We start from the raw sequence: 19,993 nt of genomic DNA, 5'->3' as shown, positions 1-19,993 counted from the left end.
ATGAATTATTATTATTATTATTTTGATGTATATATTTTTTTATAATTATTTTTATTTGTTTATTTATTATTATTATTATTATTATTATTATTTTACTATTACAATTACCAAACAAGCCTTCTCGACAGAGGCCTTGCATATCACAAACTACTCACTCACATAGACAAAGAAACTCACCCACTAATAATTTCAAGAAATCGTTTCTAATGTCAAAGATCAAACGGGAGCGGCAACCATAGGGCATACTAAAAATTTCATACACTAACCTAGCTCTAATAACAGATTATTGAACACAAGTCTTTGCGGGTGACACTGGCACTTTGTATTAATACCAATCGAGAAACATATTACAATATATCCTGCAAAACTATTGCATTCTATGCCTTGTATTCCTTTTGGGATGAAAACATTGGTATTTATAGCCGATGGTAGACAATTTATTCCTAACATATGTAACCCTTTATACAAAAAATACCTAAATAATTTTCCTAAAATGATTAGGTATCTTTATTACTAAAGTATCTAAATCATTTTGGTAAATATGTAGGTATTTTTATTCCATACCTAAATCATTTTTCTAAAATGTATAAATAATGGACTCATACGATTACTAGACTTGACCTTATTGGACTAATGATGATATTTTAACAAGTCGGAAACATTTTTTTTGTCGCTAGATAAATGGAGTCAGGGACGGGATTATATTCTCCTATCCCTGCCCCCGTCCAATTCCTCGTCTAACCCTGTTTAATATATATATATATATATATATATATTTAATTTTGAAACTCTAATCGTAATATTTAACCTAAACTCTAATCTTAAATGACTCGAAAAGTTAAAGAGTCGTTCTAAAGATGCCACCGATATGACATGAAACATAATGATCATGGAACATATGACAGGTTTGAATCTTTGCGAAAACAAATCAATTTTTGAACAACAATTATGATGAAATATTAATTTTCAAATAAGGGCTCCAGGCTGCTTACCCTGACATATATAGTGTATGGGTTTCTGATTGAATTGGACGCTCAATCTCCAACACCCAACAAAAATGGAGATTTGGTATGTCGCCATCGTCTCCCTCTGCGTCTGCTCTCTTCTAACCTCCATTTTTACCCATTTTCGAAGCTCCACCAATCTCCCACCAGGCCCTCCTTCAATACCCATCATCACAACTTTCCTCTGGCTCCGCCGATCGCCTCTCCAACTTGAATCTTTCCTCCGCAGTTTCGCCGCCAAATATGGCCCCGTCGTCACCCTCCGCATCGCCAACCGCCCCACCATCTTTATCTCCGACCGTTCTATTGCTCATAAAGCCCTCCTCCAAAACGGTGCTCTCTTCGCCGACCGTCCACGGGCTCCACCCATGAGCAAGATCATCTCCAGCAACCAACACAACATCAGCTCCGCCTCTTACGGCCCACTCTGGCGCCTCCTCCGTCGCAATCTCACTTTCCAAATCCTTCATCCTTCTCGGGTTAAGTCCTATAATCGAGCTCGCAAGTGGGTTTTGGATATTCTTCTTAATCGACTTGTTTCTCATTCGAAATCTGAAACTCCCGTTACCGTCATCGATCATTTTCATTACGCTATGTTCTGTTTGTTGGTGTTGATGTGCTTTGGGGATAAGCTTGAGGAACCCCAGATTCATGAAATTGAAAACGTACACAGAGCTATGCTGTTGAGCTTTCGCCGTTTCAACGTCCTTAATTTCTGGCCGAAATTGACGAAGATTTTGCTCCGTAAGCGCTGGGAGGCGTTCTTGGAAATCAGAAGAAATCAGGAGAAAGTCATCATCCCTTTGATTGAAGCAAGAAGGAAGGCCAACCAAAACAGAGCAAACAGAGAAAACAGAGAAAACAGAGCCGAAACTGAAGAAGATTTCGTGGTGTCATATGTGGACACACTCCTCGATTTGGAGCTTCCCGAGGAGGACAATAGAAAGCTTACCGATGAGGAGATTGTGACCATATGCTCGGAATTCCTCAACGCCGGCACGGACACGACGTCCACGGCCTTGCAGTGGATAATGGCGAATATAGTGAAATACCCAGAAATCCAACACAAGCTTGTTGCTGAGATGAAAGGAGTAATGGGGGATGGAACAGGGGAGGAGGTGAAGGAAGAGGATTTGGGGAAGCTTCCATATCTGAGAGCTGTGGTTTTAGAAGGATTAAGAAGACACCCACCAGGGCATTTCGTGTTACCACACGCAGTGAAAGAGGACACGATGTTGGAGAATTACGTGATACCAAAGAATGGGAGTGTAAATTTCATGGTGGCGGAGATGGGTTGGGATCCGGAGGTGTGGGAAGATCCGATGGCGTTCAAGCCGGAGAGGTTCATGAAGGGCGGGGAAGAAGAAGAAGAAGTGGCGGGGTTTGATATAACAGGGAGCAAGGAGATAAAGATGATGCCGTTCGGCGCAGGGAGGAGGATGTGCCCAGGATTCAGTCTGGCAATTCTTCATTTGGAGTATTTCATAGCCAATCTGGTTTGGAGGTTTGAATGGAAGGCGGTGGAGGGCGACGGCGTCGATCTGTCGGAGAAGTTGGAGTTCACGGTGGTGATGGAGAAGCCTCTGAAAGCCAACATAATCCCCAGGTCTTAAATTGAGGTTTGTTTATCTTATGAAATCACAGGGAAAATGTGTTTTATTTTATGTTCTAAATTAGTTTGTGACAAATATGAGGAAGTAGGGATTTAGCAAGTTGCTACTCCTCATCACTTCTAAGTGTGAAGAGTATGTTTACTGATGACATAAGTCATTTCAACGTGTATTGTCATTTCTCACATGCTTAGTAGGAAAATTGGTAAGAAGTCACCGGTCATATAATTGTTAAAAGCAAAACATACTTAACTTTAAAGTTACTCTGATTGAGCAACTCGAAAGGAAAATGCATATGATCTCGGTTCATTCATGTACCCTCATTTATTCAAAAACTTAAGAGGTCACCCTCAGTTATAAAGTTTATATGATTGAGTCAACAAAAAAGTAGTTGCACCTTGTTGATAGATATAGGTAGTAACATTTATTTCCTTTAAATCTTTCTTAGTCATCCTATCCTCATGATTGTTATCATTTGGATATGGCATCGGTTCATTCATGTACCTCTCATTTACTTGGGTATCACATGCCCACAAACTTTAACTTTGGTTCATCCTTGAACCACATCTTACTCGGATCTGATACCATTTGAATTTGTTACGGATTTATTCATGGATGGAAATGACTTGAATAACATTATAAGAATTCTAAGATGTTTTCAAGAGCGTGAAGCACTCCAAAGGTTTTGGAACCTTACGTAGGACATGACCTTAAGGGTGATTATGCAAGAGCTTGTGAGGGTTAGGCAAAAACATTTAGGATGTATAACGGCCACAATAAAAAAAAAAAAAAGTGTGTGGCAGCCGAAGACTCACGAGAATTCCGGCGAGCGATGTAATTCTTGTTCCCACCTCTCAGACACGCCCTTCCAAACCCTCACGTTGCGCCAAGACGAGCCAAACGACCTCCTGCCCCACTCCAGNGAAAAGTTAAAGAGTCGTTCTAAAGATGCCACCGATATGACATGAAACATAATGATCATGGAACATATGACAGGTTTGAATCTTTGCGAAAACAAATCAATTTTTGAACAACAATTATGATGAAATATTAATTTTCAAATAAGGGCTCCAGGCTGCTTACCCTGACATATATAGTGTATGGGTTTCTGATTGAATTGGACGCTCAATCTCCAACACCCAACAAAAATGGAGATTTGGTATGTCGCCATCGTCTCCCTCTGCGTCTGCTCTCTTCTAACCTCCATTTTTACCCATTTTCGAAGCTCCACCAATCTCCCACCAGGCCCTCCTTCAATACCCATCATCACAACTTTCCTCTGGCTCCGCCGATCGCCTCTCCAACTTGAATCTTTCCTCCGCAGTTTCGCCGCCAAATATGGCCCCGTCGTCACCCTCCGCATCGCCAACCGCCCCACCATCTTTATCTCCGACCGTTCTATTGCTCATAAAGCCCTCCTCCAAAACGGTGCTCTCTTCGCCGACCGTCCACGGGCTCCACCCATGAGCAAGATCATCTCCAGCAACCAACACAACATCAGCTCCGCCTCTTACGGCCCACTCTGGCGCCTCCTCCGTCGCAATCTCACTTTCCAAATCCTTCATCCTTCTCGGGTTAAGTCCTATAATCGAGCTCGCAAGTGGGTTTTGGATATTCTTCTTAATCGACTTGTTTCTCATTCGAAATCTGAAACTCCCGTTACCGTCATCGATCATTTTCATTACGCTATGTTCTGTTTGTTGGTGTTGATGTGCTTTGGGGATAAGCTTGAGGAACCCCAGATTCATGAAATTGAAAACGTACACAGAGCTATGCTGTTGAGCTTTCGCCGTTTCAACGTCCTTAATTTCTGGCCGAAATTGACGAAGATTTTGCTCCGTAAGCGCTGGGAGGCGTTCTTGGAAATCAGAAGAAATCAGGAGAAAGTCATCATCCCTTTGATTGAAGCAAGAAGGAAGGCCAACCAAAACAGAGCAAACAGAGAAAACAGAGAAAACAGAGCCGAAACTGAAGAAGATTTCGTGGTGTCATATGTGGACACACTCCTCGATTTGGAGCTTCCCGAGGAGGACAATAGAAAGCTTACCGATGAGGAGATTGTGACCATATGCTCGGAATTCCTCAACGCCGGCACGGACACGACGTCCACGGCCTTGCAGTGGATAATGGCGAATATAGTGAAATACCCAGAAATCCAACACAAGCTTGTTGCTGAGATGAAAGGAGTAATGGGGGATGGAACAGGGGAGGAGGTGAAGGAAGAGGATTTGGGGAAGCTTCCATATCTGAGAGCTGTGGTTTTAGAAGGATTAAGAAGACACCCACCAGGGCATTTCGTGTTACCACACGCAGTGAAAGAGGACACGATGTTTCAGAAGCCCACATGCAAGGAAAAGAGAAGGAACGAGAGAGAGAGAGAGAGAGAACGAGAAAGAGAGAGAGTCTAAATTTTTTGGCAAAAGGGAAGAAACATATTTAACACACGACGAGAGAAGCACGAGACGCTAGTGACTCCGAGCGCACTCAAGGTAAGATGCTTACACTCATAGTACTCATTGAAGTTCCTTATTCGCCGATGGAGAGTGATGTTAAGGGATAAAAAGGAAGGTAACATCGGATTTGGTTCTACAGGTCTTCGAACGCGTCAAACGCCATGGAAACAAGAGAACAAGTCATAGGGAAGAGAACGAATCCAGATCTATATAGAGACACAATGAAGAGCAGAAACGAACATCGTCGAGAGGAGAGAGAAAAATGAAAGGAAAAATCGTGAGAAGAAGGGTGAGGAAGATGAAGTCCGTGGCTCGGCTCGGCTTGATTCCGTAGCTTAAAACTCAGTCCCTCAGCTCGGTAAAGGAAAAATAAACCATTTTCCACCGCATTGACCATCTCGAAGCTGAAGTTGACCTTGTTTAAGGCAATTAATGTCAGCGTAAGGTTAAATTTCTCGATTTAAGTTAAATGGAGTTAAAGAATTTGAGTTATTAAGGAAACGGGATAGACTTTCTAATAGGAAATGACAACTGACGATATTTATAGCAATTTTGAGTAACAGGATGCGAACGTACTCGAACTTAGGGAAAAGGCTGGCAAAGGCCAACCAAGTAAGTGGCCCTATCGTCGGTTTGATTATAATTGTGTGTTGTATGATGACACGTGCCTATGGCTTTGCACATGTCGACACCGTATATGCAAACTATTATGAAATGATTTTTAGGTTATGGAGCATGCTAGTTATTTATAAGAACGGTTATAAGTAATATACCTCTACATGGTAAATGATATAAAGTAAAAAGCTATATATGGTAGATAGTTATATATAGTAGGAGCTATATATGGTAGATAGTTATAGATAGTACCTTATTAAACGGTAAATATATAAAGTAAAAGGCTATATATATATATATGATAGATAGTTATATATAATAGGTTATTTACCTCCTCGTGAACGGTTAGACGTGATAAAGCTATATATGGTAAATGACATATAAAGTAAAAAGCTATATATGGTAGAAATGGTAAATGACATATAAAGTAAAAACTATATATGGTAGATAGTTATATATAGTAGGTATACATAATAAACCTAGCAAATTAATAGAGTAAGAAGTTATATATGGTAAAAAGTTTTACCTATAAAGTAAAAAGTTATATATAGTAGATGATTATATATGTTAAAGTTATATATAGTAAGCTGAACCATATATATATATATGGTAAAGTTGTAGAGCTTTCAAAATTTATTTTCTGTATTCTCTCTTACTGTACATATCTATAGTCATCAACACAAATCCTTTAGCTAATACTCTCCTTGCATTCCCTCTATCTTGTTCTTTGTGTTCATCTAGATCGAGTGTGTGCGTTGTTGTGCGATCCTAACAAATGGTATTAGAGCAAGACGAAATTCACCACGATCTGTGAAGATGGAAAGCTTAAAGATTAGAATTGAGAAGTTCGATGGATCCGATTTCGGTTTCTGGAAAATGCAGATTGAAGATTATCTGTATCAGAAAGGTTTTCACGAACCCTTGTTGGGGGTGTGTCGAATACCATGACTACGGAGCAGTGGAAACTCAAGGATCGACAAGCCTTAGGGCTGATCCGATTTACGCTATCCAAAAACGTGACGTTCAACATCATCAAGGAGAAGACAACGTTAGATCTGTTGAAGGCACTGTCGAATATGTACAAAAAACTGTCGGTTATAAACAATGTGTATTTGATGCGAAGATTGTTCAATCTACAGATGTCTGAAGGTGGATGTGTTGTTGATCATATAAATGAATTTAATATGATCGTAAGTCAACTAAATTCGGTGGAAATTAATTTCGAGGATGAAATGAAAGCATTGATTTTGATGTCATCTTTTCTCGAGCCGTGAGATACTGTTGTTGTTGTAATCAACAGTTCCCGAGGATATGATAAACTAAAGTTTGATGAAATTCGAGATGTAGTTCTCAGCGAAAGTATTCGCAAACGAGAAATTGGAAATTCATCTGGTAGTGCTCTCAGTGTTGACCAACGGGGAAGAAGTAAACCGAAGGGCCCAAACAAAAGGCGATCAAAATCAAAGAACCGAGAAAAATCTTCAAATAGACCAAACGTAACGTGTTGGAATTGTGGAGAAAAAGGTCACTTTAGGACAGATTGTACAAGACCAAAGAGCAAGCAGAATCACAAATCTGGAGATGATGATGATTCTATAAATTCAGCAGAAGACATTGGGGATGCTCTAATCCTCAGCGTGGACAATTCGATTGAATTCTGGATTTTGGATTCAGGTGCATCTTTTCATTCGTCTCAAAATAAAGAGTTGCTCTAAAATTTCAAGTCTAGAAATTTTGAGAAGGTGTATCTTGCCGATAACAAAGATTTGGAGATTAAAGGAAAAGGGGATGTCTGCATAAAAACTCCATAGGAAATCAGTGGACATTTCAGTGGACATTAAAGGATGTCAGATATATTCCTAGTCTCAAGAAGAAACTGTTCTCTATTGGTCAATTAGACAACACAGGTTATGCAACAGAGTTAGGGAAAAGTTTGTGGAAGATTACGAAGGGTGCTATGGTGGTAGCACGTGGCATAAAATCTGGAACTTTATACACCACTGCAGGGTGTATGAACATGGCTGCTATTATTGAGAGTGCTTCAAATTCAAGTCTATGGCACAATAGACTTGGACATCTGAGTGTGAAAGGAATGAAGATGCTGGCTGCAAAACGAGTTTTAGAAGGTCTGAAATCTCTTAATGTGGGTCGTTGTGAGAACTACGTTATGAGCAAGCAGAAACAAGTTAGTTTCACAAGGACTGCCAGAGAATTGAAGAAAGTGCGGTTGGAAATGGGAGTTGAGCTTGAGTTGCGGGGAAACTCACCTAGTGATATTGTAGCAGATACTCATAAAACTCTTGAGACTACTGCTGAGAAACCAGATGTGGAGAAGGTTTCCAAGACAACGAAGCAAGTGGGAGTTGAGGTTGAGTTGCGAAAAAAATCACCTAGTGATGTTGTAGCAGATACTCAAGAAACTCCTGAAACTGTTGCAGAGGAACCAGCGGTAAAGCAAGTGACACCTAAACCGGTGCTGAGAAGATCAACCAGTACTATCAAAGTACCAGATATGTATGTACCTTCATTACACTATCTGTTGCTGATAAAAGGGCACCAGAGCCCTTTGATGAGGCCCTACAGTTGGAGGATACAACCAAGTGGGAGCAAGCCGTGGATGATGGGATGTCTAGGCTTCAAAAATGCGTTGTACTGGAGCTGAGTACGTGGCAATAGCTGAAGTTGAAAAGGAGACGATATGGATGACTGACTATCTGGAAGAATTGGGCAAGAAGCAGTATGAAAAGATTCTTTATAGAGATAGTTAGAGTGTCAGACACTTGGTGAAGAATCTAGACTATCATTTAAAGACAAAACATAGAAGTCGATACCATTTCCTAAAATGATTAGGTATCTTCATTACTAAGTATCTAAATCATTTTGGTAAATACGTAAATTAATGGGCTTATACGATTACTGGGCTTGACCTTATTAAACTAATGATGATATTTTAACAAGTTGGAAACATTTTTTTTTTCTGTCGCTAGATAAATGGAGTCGGGAACGGGATTATGTTCTCCCATCCCTGCCCCCATCCAATTCCCCGTCTCAACCTCATTTAATATATATAGTTAATTTTGAAACTCTAATTGTAATATTTAAACTAAAAACTAGTTTCTATATTTTTTTTAATCGTTAAAGGCTATGTGGTAATATTAAAATTCAGATTTTAAAAAATGATGTAGGTAGAACATATTATATATATATTTGCCATATGTTTGCTTATGAAATATATTGATCAGTTAAAAAAAATTGTAAATTTTTTTAATAAATATTATATTGATTTTTTTATAATAACTATTTTCTTTAAAGAATAACAAACGGCTAAGAATTGCTTGCACAGAATTCCCACCTCCCGAAGACATCAATCATACAATATATTTCAAAGAAAATAAGGAGAAAATGTTGTTGAAATTATCAAAAGATATTTCAATTCATGACACATTGAAGAAGAATGAACTTTCATTGTTATAAATTTTGGTGTATTCATGAATGTATTTTAAGATTTTTTATTTATTTTAAGTTACATTTACATCGAGTTAATTATGACCATAAAGTAGGAATGTTACAACTCTTAGAATGCCTTTAATAATTTTATCTCGAGGCTATATAAAGTCATGTATGTTGTATTTGTAAATAGACTCGGAAAATATAGTAAACGAGTCTGTGTGTTTTCTTTCGCCAATGACTAAGTTTCTTTGCAATTTTATATAGCTTATGTTGCAAGTAGAATCATTCAAGCTCGACATGATCAATCTTGCTTGTGGAGTGATTCGAATCTCAAACAAGTGTTATTGTCTTGAGATATTTGATCAACAAGAATCATTCAAGCTCGACATGATCGATCTTGCTTGTAAAGTGATTTGAATCTCAAACAAGTGTTTTTTTCATTGAGATATTCGATCAACAAGTAATTTGAATCTTACTCCCCTTATACTGATTTTCATATCACCTCCTATCTTCACAAAAATAAGTGTGGAATTTTGAGAGGATGTAGAATGAAAATAGATTGTCATAAGGCTTTCGAAACAACATACTTTCAAGTATCTTAATTCATCGGTATCTAATGAAACTTTGAACCAAAACCATCCTTATTTTAAAGGACTCAAAAAGTTAAAAAGTCGTTCTAAAGATGCCACGGAGAAAATCCTATCGATGAACGAACATATCATAGGCTTGAATCATTGAACAAGTAGACAAAGAAAAAGAAAAAAAAAAAGAAAAACTAATTTTTGAAAAACAATTATGATGAAATAATAATTTTTAAATAATAACAATAACAATAATAATAATAAAACGTGGGCTCCAAGCTGCTTACCCTGACATATATAGCGTACGGGTATCCGATTGAATTGGACGCTTAATCTCCAACACACAAAAAAAATGGAGATTTGGTTCNATGGAAGGCGGTGGAGGGCGACGGCGTCGATCTGTCGGAGAAGGTGGAGTTCACGGTGGTGATGGATAAGCCTCTCAAAGCCAACATTCATCCCAGGTGAATTAAAATAAAATACTATCATCTCGGTTTTCTAGTGTATATCATCTTGAGAAGAATTGAATATGCTACAAGTCTTTCTCGATGTGCTTATGATGTAGCACCAAATAATCGGTTACCTATGTATTATCTTTAGAAGAATCGAGTATACTTCAAGTCATTCTCGATGTGCTTATGATGTAGCACCAAACGGTCAATTACGTAGTGTGTATCATCTTTTGGAGAATCGAGTATGGAACATGTCATCCTCGATGTGNGAAAAAAAAAAAGAAAAACTAATTTTTGAAAAACAATTATGATGAAATAATAATTTTTAAATAATAACAATAACAATAATAATAATAAAACGTGGGCTCCAAGCTGCTTACCCTGACATATATAGCGTACGGGTATCCGATTGAATTGGACGCTTAATCTCCAACACACAAAAAAAATGGAGATTTGGTTCGTCGCCATCGTCTCCCTCTGCGTCTGCTCTCTTCTAACCTCCATTTTTACCCATTTCCGAAGCTCCACCAATCTCCCACCAGGCCCTCCTTCAATACCCATCATCACAACTTTTCTGTGGCTCCGCCGATCGCCTCTCCAAATTGAATCTCTCCTCCGCAGTTTCGCCGCCAAATATGGCCCCGTCGTCACCCTCCGCCTCGGCAACCGCCCCACCATCTTTATCTCCGACCGCTCTATTGCTCATAAAGCCCTCCTCCAAAACGGTGCTCTCTTCGCCGACCGTCCACCGGCTCCACCCATGAGCAAGATCATCTCCAGCAACCAACACAACATCAGCTCCGCCTCTTACGGCCCACTCTGGCGCCTCCTCCGTCGCAATCTCACTTTCCAAATCCTTCATCCTTCTCGGGTTAAGTCCTATAATCGAGCTCGCAAGTGGGTTTTGGATATTCTTCTTAATCGACTTGTTTCTCATTCGAAATCTGAAACTCCCGTTACCGTCATCGATCATTTTCATTACGCTATGTTCTGTTTGTTGGTGTTGATGTGCTTTGGGGATAAGCTTGAGGAACCCCAGATTCATGAAATTGAAAACGTACACAGAGCTATGCTGTTGAGCTTTCGCCGTTTCAACGTCCTTAATTTCTGGCCGAAATTGACGAAGATTTTGCTCCGTAAGCGCTGGGAGGCGTTCTTGGAAATCAGAAGAAATCAGGAGAAAGTCATCATCCCTTTGATTGAAGCAAGAAGGAAGGCCAACCAAAACAGAGCAAACAGAGAAAACAGAGAAAACAGAGCCGAAACTGAAGAAGATTTCGTGGTGTCATATGTGGACACACTCCTCGATTTGGAGCTTCCCGAGGAGGACAATAGAAAGCTTACCGATGAGGAGATTGTGACCATATGCTCGGAATTCCTCAACGCCGGCACGGACACGACGTCCACGGCCTTGCAGTGGATAATGGCGAATATAGTGAAATACCCAGAAATCCAACACAAGCTTGTTGCTGAGATGAAAGGAGTAATGGGGGATGGAACAGGGGAGGAGGTGAAGGAAGAGGATTTGGGGAAGCTTCCATATCTGAGAGCTGTGGTTTTAGAAGGATTAAGAAGACACCCACCAGGGCATTTCGTGTTACCACACGCAGTGAAAGAGGACACGATGTTGGAGAATTACGTGATACCAAAGAATGGGAGTGTAAATTTCATGGTGGCGGAGATGGGTTGGGATCCGGAGGTGTGGGAAGATCCGATGGCGTTCAAGCCGGAGAGGTTCATGAAGGGCGGGGAAGAAGAAGAAGAAGTGGCGGGGTTTGATATAACAGGGAGCAAGGAGATAAAGATGATGCCGTTCGGCGCAGGGAGGAGGATGTGCCCAGGATTCAGTCTGGCAATTCTTCATTTGGAGTATTTCATAGCCAATCTGGTTTGGAGGTTTGAATGGAAGGCGGTGGAGGGCGACGGCGTCGATCTGTCGGAGAAGGTGGAGTTCACGGTGGTGATGGATAAGCCTCTCAAAGCCAACATTCATCCCAGGTGAATTAAAATAAAATACTATCATCTCGGTTTTCTAGTGTATATCATCTTGAGAAGAATTGAATATGCTACAAGTCTTTCTCGATGTGCTTATGATGTAGCACCAAATAATCGGTTACCTATGTATTATCTTTAGAAGAATCGAGTATACTTCAAGTCATTCTCGATGTGCTTATGATGTAGCACCAAACGGTCAATTACGTAGTGTGTATCATCTTTTGGAGAATCGAGTATGGAACATGTCATCCTCGATGTGCTTATGATATAGCACCAAGCTATCGGTTACCTAGTATGCATCATCTTTAGAAGATTCGAGCACAAACTAGGTAAAGATCAATCTTTTTCATCTTAGCCTCTCCTACCCTACTTTAAATCAACTTTTGGCTACACTGAAGCCACTTGGCCCAAGTATAGTGCTACATATTAATTACAATTTTATCTTTAAAAAAAAATTAATTCTTTTTTCTTTTCTAATATTTAATTTTTGATTTACTTTTCACATTTGCTGTGTTTGTCAGATACACATACTCCAATACTTGAATCAAATATAGAGAAAAATTTAGGGCTCGAGCAAATTTAGGGTTCGAGCACATAGCAAATTTAGGGTTCGAGTGCATAGGCTTGGGCTAAGGTGCTCTTTCGGGCTTTTGACCCTTTATTCTTATCTCCAAATACCTAATACACTCGAGTTTAAAATATATTTCTTCCCATTTGTAAGTATGAAATCATTCTCATGTATCACGTGATAATAATAGATTTTAAGTGACAAAGTAACTCAATCTTAGCTAAGCATAGCTAAGCATGACATGTACTATAAAAAACAATAATAAAATAAGGTTATAGGTCACGTGTCATTGAGTTATATTTTTCAAACGGTTTAGTGTGTACTTTTCAAGCTGTGTGGTGTGACATACTCAAGCTTTAATGGGAACTTAGCATGACCACACACATAGGTTTATTAAATTTCAAAATAAGTGAACTCAAAATAGCCACCATCACACTCCGTCATTCACCCACATAATTATCTTCCAGAATGAACTAAATCAAAGAAGAGTCGCAAGACCAATTGAATCATGAATCAAATATTGGATGATGGAAGTCCCACCTCCGCTGATTTAGGGAATGATCATGTGTTTATAAGTGAGGAATACTAACTCTATTGGTATGAGGCTTTTTGGGGAAGCCCAAAGTAAACTCATGAGAGCTTATGCTCAAAATGGACAATATTATACCATTGTGGAGAGTGTCGTCTTCGTCTAACATCAAAGATTTGTAAATTTAGTATAAGAAATTCGGTATTTGTCAGATTCCCAATCGGATGGAGTCCTTTGCCTTGATCCTATAAAAAATAAAAAAGAGAAGAAATATCTATGATAAATACTTGTTATATAAAAAAGACCTAAAAAAGTAACTAAATAATTATAAACTGAATGACCACCTTCATGAAAACTATGGGCTCAACTCTCATACGTAAGATCCCATGGAAACAAAGCTATACTTGTGCTCTTCATCGCCTTCGATGTTGTTATTAGTGCATCTATCACGACCCAATTGTCGAGGTTTCGAAATTCGGACTGCGACTAAGAAATAAAAATGAATTGACCGGACCATTCTCTTTGTGACTGCATAACTCTTGTATACTCTTCTACCTCGACCAACAGTCAGTGAACACTTGAGAAGAAAAGGAAAAAAGGGATGAATATAAAAGTTATACTCAATAAGCCACCTACTTGTAAACTCTCATCGCGTTCTAGGGGTAACAAATTTTCACAGGCTTCTCCTTGGCTTTAAAACGTCTCGTTCTAGTTTTATCTTCTTGAGGCTATTTTAGTCTCAGTCCTTTCATTTTAAACCCTAAGAGTTACTTATACGAGCTGTGAATGACTAGTGACCCTCTGTGAAATGCTACTTCATGTATGGCTCATATCAGACTCGAAGGGAATGAACTCTTCATCTGGCGGAAGTATTGGGAACCGTTTTGATTTTTATTAATAATTAAAACAAAGTAATAAATAGGAGAGTAAGAACTCTACTTTGTAGAAACCCTAACTTGCAATACTCCTTTAAGGTATTCCAATCATGAAAAAGCTCTCCAACATTCCACGAGATCTTCTTTGCTATGACTCGAACACAAGGTCAGGACTTGTGGGAGCCTCTTAAAAGAAAATTTCAAACGGATTGGAGAAGGAGAGTTTCGAGAATTCTCTGTAGATGTAATTTGATTCTCTAGAGAATGTGGAAAAGATTCGTATATGTTTGGCTCAACCCGAAGGTCCTATTTATAGGGACTCTTTGAGAATTTTTGCCAAATAATATATTTGTGTATTTAATATATTATGATATAATATCTTATACAAATCATATTTAAATATTATAACATATCTTAATATATAATCAAATTTTAAATATATTTTTATTTAATTTATCAAAATATTTAATATTTAATGGTATCAAATACAATAAATATATTTTTCTTTTAATATATCTAATATAATAAATCTTAAATTTATTTTCTCCTTTATATTTAATATATCTAATATATTAAATATCAATTAATCTTTCAAATTTTTTTTCAAATATATTGAACTTTTTTGGCATTAGGGATCTCATGTACCTACCGTTTATAAAGATACAAAATTAATTAATTAAACTCTTTAATTAATCAATTTTCATTCATTAACTATAAGTCATTCCACTGTAGACATAGAGTTGCACTCTTATGCATTACAGAACAAGTTATGTTCATTGATATAACCATTACAAGCAAGTCAATAGTGGTTCATAATTACAGTTTGGTCAAAATTCTGTTTTACCCCTGTAATTACATCTTTTACCTTAAGTACCACTATTCTCTAATGAGCAATTTGTTTATGATCCAATCATAAATCAAGTCCCTCCTGAGCCAATGAGAGGGTGGGACCTCATTGTTTAAGTCTAGAAATCAGTACTTGAGACAACTCATCTATTTTTTTTATATGGAAATGAGTGAATTTCATCTCATGATATTATGTTCTTAACTCCCTATCTGGTCAAACCCCCAAAATGGTAGGCATATTGAATCGGTTAACAGAGTCGTTCTCACCCATGTAAACTAAAGGACAAGCACTCACAGGCAGAAGTTCATAACTCACTCAGGATTAAGATCGAGTCGCATGTGGAGACATATGAAATATTAATCATCTCAATAAACAGATTTATAAAGAGAGATTAAATATTTCTTGGTCCAGTCTTATGCAAACTCGTTGTATAGGATACCCCCACTTACATGTCTCCACATGAACGATTTGGATTAAATCATTTGTAACTATTACAAAATGGGTCGTATCAATAGTGTTACCAAGATAAGGCACCCAACCTTATCCATATACTATAGACTCTTTAGGTTATTACTTGAACACAATCATTTGTATGTCAACTACATATTTTTCAAGATTACATTAAAAACCTTGGATTTTCATACCATGGATAACAATTAAATTACAAATAAAATAATAAAAATTATTGTTAGAAACTAAATAATTAATTACGAAGCTTTCGGGCATAAATCCCAACAGAGACTATATGGTATCTTATCTAGGGGGTGAGCTGACGCCTCCCAGGTCCATAAAGTCACCCTCGGTGGGGGGCGTGATCCCTCCCTTATCCCATCTAGCTAATGGTTTGCATGACGTGGATCTCTCGTTTCCCATGCAAAAATGGCTAGGTTTAGTCAGATTTTGATTAGAAACCCTTGTTCCCCTACGAAGCTATTGACATCGTTCATAGATCTTGTAGTCTAAGAACCGCTCTTAAGATAGTTTGTAAACCATGGTGATTGGTTAGGCTCCTAAGGGAAATGTTAGGTTTAAATTAGGTAACTAGTCAACCTAACCACAAATCCCTGGTACATGATACTGGTTCATTAGAATTATTTGAGTGTGCACACAATAATTATCTAGAAACATCATACAAAATTCATGCAAAATAAACACACATGCTCAACACGATAACATCCATCAAGCACCCGGAGCCCAGATCACAATTCTCATCCACCTTTCAGCATAAATTAAACATATATGTAACAGAAGCATAAAATATAATTGCATCATTCAACAATTTTCATAATTTTTCATATTATGCATCCATACTTTTGATAATCATATTACCTAAATTCTTTTTATGGAAAAGCTTACCATCTAAGATAAATATACTAGTATGCATGCATCCAAGCGAATTTTCTAAATTCCATGGGGTGACTTACATGATTGATTCGTGCTCTTTTGTTTAAAGTTTCCACACATATAGAGTGTCCAAAAATAGTGATTTTCTTCAATTAGGTCCCTCATGCACCGGCCACGCGCTTCCATGCATCAAGGAGGCACCTACTCGCAACTATCACACACGAGTACCATAAGCGGGCGAGTTTTGCAGACACGAGTCGATGGATTGGTTCTAGTTGATTCGATCGGGTCTGTTAGATTTAGTTTCCTTTCAACCACAGGTCGAGTCGGGTTTGGTCTTGAGTAACGAGTCGGTTCGGGTCGAACCCCATGAGTCGAATTAGTGTTGCAGAAGTCGCATCTCTCTTCGGCTAGAGACGTGTTGCTTCGTTCAGCATTTGACATGTTGCTCAACGCAGTGAGCGACGCGTGTCCCTTGCCTGGCCGAATGCGAATCTCTTCTCAACGGTTGACACGTGGCTCGCTGAAATTTTCTCTCTCCTCCTTGGGGTCATAAACACAGAATCCTATTAGGTTTTCTTGAAATTTACACTTTTATATCTTTTTATTTTTAACTCAAATCAAGACAATTTCTTCAGCAAAGTTGAAGATCCCAATCTCGACTACATTTTGATATTTTTTTCTTGCATTTTAACTCCAACACCTAACTCTCCCAAGTTTCACCCTAGGTCCAAGATTTTGGCCGAGCTCCTTCATGGAATCTATTGAGCATCCTCCCTAGATAAACTTATCAAAATATTAGATCTCGATTCGCAAGATAAAGGCTCGGATCTGAGGAAAAACCCTCAAGATCTTACCCCATGGATTCGTGATTTTCTTAACAAGAAATAGGACTCCGACCTCCCAGACCTATCTATCGTTCCAAGAAAAGAGTTCTTGCAACTAGATCGTAGTTGTAAATGATTTCCGGCGGTGGTCCAGTGAGATTTTAAAACTCTCTCTCTCTCTCATTTTTTTCCCTCTTTTGCAAGTGTTTTACTAGGACATTCATGGACTCGTACCGTGGCTTTAGGGGAAAATTGCCCCTCAATTGACTTTGACTAAGAATTTTTTTTTATTACAAACTCACAAATCCATGCAATGACGATGCTAATGGTGGTTACGACCATGGTTGTTTCACCGACTTCTGTGGTGAGGAGTTTGAGTTTGACTAAAATGTATGAGAGAACAAGGAAAAGCAATGATGTGAAGAGCAACACTCATGAATACAATAAACTAGTCATAGCTAAACTTGTCATCCCGGTCAACGGTCATTGAAGGATTAAGATGACATTGATGTCGGAGAGGAAGGGGACAAAGATTTTCATGAGGTGATCCTAAAAGCCCTTCACTCGCAATGATAACTGGAGGACAAATGGACCTCTAGAATGACAATAAATAAAAAGAACAACAAACCACTACCAATGAGTGTTGAGGATTATTGGGAGTGTGTTCCACATTGGTTAATTGAGTGGAAGATCATGGGGTTATAAGTGGGGAATACTGGTATGAGGCCTTTTGGGGAAACCCAAAGCAAAGCCATGAGAGCTTATGCTCAAAGTGGACAATATCATAGCATTGTGGAGAGCCGTGATTCCTAACATGGTATCAGAGCCATGCCCTAAACTTAACCATGTCAATAGAATTCTCAAATATCGAACAAAGAATTGTGGGCCTCGAAGGTGTAGTCAAAAGTGACTAAAGTGTCGAACAAATGATGTACTTTGTTCGATGGCTCTAGAGAAACGAGTCGTGCCTCGATTAAGGGGAGGCTATTCGAGAGATTCATAAGTATCAGGGGAGGCTTATAGTGTACTTTGTTTGAGGGGAGGATTGTTGAGGATTATTGGGAGTGTGTCTTCTCAAAGCAAAGCCATGAGAGCTTATGCTCAAAGTGGACAATAGCATACTATTGTGGAGAGTCATGATTCCTAACCATGAGAGCACTCAATTCAACAAAATTTATTTCAAATGAGCTTTATTTTAATCAAAAGCCAAAAGACGTAGTATAATCATGTACCAAGATTGATCATAGAATTTATTTTTTTAAGTGTGAAACTATCATTATGTTTAAGTAAATTTTAAGTGACAAAGTTGTTTAGTTTTAGCTAAATATGACCTGTACTCTAAAAAATAATAATAAAATAAGGTCACAACGATTGTACTTTTCAAACTATGATGTGTGCCACGTTCAACCTCTAAGATTACAACAATTGTACTTTAAAAACTGTTAGGTTATGGAGACGGATGCTTATTTATAGTTTGGTCAACGGTTATATCCGGTAAAGCTATATTTGGTAAGACTATATCCGGTAAACCTATATATGGTAAATAGCTATATATAGTAGATGGTTAAATCGGGTAAAACTATATATAGTAAATAATTATATATAGTAGATAGTTAAATCTGGTAAAGCTATATATAGTAAATTGAACTATATATATATATCCCGTCTGGTAGAGCTTTGAGATGTACTTTTCTATTCTCTGTAATTCTCTTTTACTCTACATACGTGAAATCATCAGTAGAAAAATTCTTTTAGCCAGAGTTCTCCTTGCACTCTTCTCTATCCTGTTCTTTGTGTTCATCTAGATCTAGCGTGTGCGTTGTTGTACGATCCTAACAACTGGTATTAGAGCTAGACGAAATTCACGACAATCTGTAAAGATGGAAAGTTCAAAGATTGGAATTTAGAAGTTCGATGGATCCGATTTCGGTTTCTGGAAGATGCAGATTGAAGATTATCTGTACCAGAAAGATCTTCACGAACCTCTGTTGGGGTTGAAGTCAGATACCATGACCACGGAACAGTGGAAGCTCAAGGATCAACAAGCCTTAGGGATGATCCAGTTGCGCTATCCAGAAACGTGGCATTCAACATTATCAAGGAGAAGACAACGTCAGATCTGATGAAGGCGATGTCGAATATGTATGAAAAACCGTCGGCTATGAACAAGGTGTATTTGATGCGTAGATTGTTCAATCTACAGATGTCTGAAGGTGGACGTGTTGCGGATCATATAAATGAATTCAATATGATCATAAGTCAACTGGGTTCGGTGGAAATTAATTTCGAAGATGAAATTAAAGCGTTGATTTTGATGTCATCCTTACCCGAGTCATGGGATACTGTTGTTGCCGCAATCAGCAGTTCCCGAGGATCTGATAAACTGAAGTTTGATGAAATTCGAGATGTAGTTCTCAGCGAAAGTATTCGCAAACGAGAAACTGGAGATTCATCAGGCAATGCTCTTAGTGTTGATCGAAGGGGAAGAAGTAAACCGAAGGGCCCAAACAAAGGGCGATCAAAATCAAAGAACAGAGAAAAAATCTTCAAATAGAACAACGTAACGTGTTGGAATTGTGGAGAAAAATGTCACTTTCGGACAGGTTGTACAAGACCAAAGAGGAAGCAGAATCACAAATCTGGAGATGATGATGATTCTATAAATTCAGCAGAAGACATTGGGGATGCTCTAATCCTCAGCGCGGACAGTTCGGTTGAATCCTGGATTTTGGATTCAGGTGCATCTTTTCATTCGTCTCCAAATAAAGAGTTGTTCCAGAATTTCAAGTCTGGAAATTTCGAGAAGGTGTATCTTACCGACAACAAAGATTTGGAGATTAAAG

General features: G+C 38.4%; 3 protein-coding genes across 3 annotated transcripts; all 3 read left to right on the top strand.

The window, feature by feature from the left end:
* Positions 1-1,042: 1,042 nt before the first annotated feature.
* On the top strand, positions 1,043-2,660 carry LOC111777375 (cytochrome P450 89A2-like). Its single transcript, XM_023656934.1, has one exon. The coding sequence runs from the start codon at positions 1,058-1,060 to the stop codon at positions 2,615-2,617; it is 1,560 nt and encodes a 519-aa protein (XP_023512702.1). The 5' UTR covers positions 1,043-1,057; the 3' UTR covers positions 2,618-2,660.
* A 1,087-nt stretch (positions 2,661-3,747) lies between these two features.
* Positions 3,748-5,054, top strand: LOC111777783 (cytochrome P450 89A2-like). Its single transcript, XM_023657497.1, has 2 exons — positions 3,748-4,960; positions 5,038-5,054. The coding sequence occupies exons 1-2, from the start codon at positions 3,763-3,765 to the stop codon at positions 5,052-5,054; spliced, it is 1,215 nt and encodes a 404-aa protein (XP_023513265.1). The 5' UTR covers positions 3,748-3,762.
* A 5,464-nt stretch (positions 5,055-10,518) lies between these two features.
* Positions 10,519-12,509, top strand: LOC111777376 (cytochrome P450 89A2-like). Its single transcript, XM_023656935.1, has one exon. The coding sequence runs from the start codon at positions 10,611-10,613 to the stop codon at positions 12,165-12,167; it is 1,557 nt and encodes a 518-aa protein (XP_023512703.1). The 5' UTR covers positions 10,519-10,610; the 3' UTR covers positions 12,168-12,509.
* The last annotated feature ends 7,484 nt before the right edge of the window (positions 12,510-19,993 follow it).

The sequence above is a fragment of the Cucurbita pepo genome, chromosome LG16 (assembly GCF_002806865.2).
Source record: "Cucurbita pepo subsp. pepo cultivar mu-cu-16 chromosome LG16, ASM280686v2, whole genome shotgun sequence".
Taxonomy (NCBI): Eukaryota; Viridiplantae; Streptophyta; class Magnoliopsida; order Cucurbitales; family Cucurbitaceae; genus Cucurbita; species Cucurbita pepo.
Note: the sequence above shows the minus strand (reverse complement) of the source record. Positions and strands in the feature narration are given on the sequence as shown.

Excerpts from the sequence above, each read along its gene's own strand:
- LOC111777375 (XM_023656934.1), top strand. The coding sequence starts at position 1,058 with ATGGAGATTTGGTATGTCGCCATCGTCTCCCTCTGCGTCTGCTCTCTT.
- LOC111777783 (XM_023657497.1), top strand. The coding sequence starts at position 3,763 with ATGGAGATTTGGTATGTCGCCATCGTCTCCCTCTGCGTCTGCTCTCTT.
- LOC111777376 (XM_023656935.1), top strand. The coding sequence starts at position 10,611 with ATGGAGATTTGGTTCGTCGCCATCGTCTCCCTCTGCGTCTGCTCTCTT.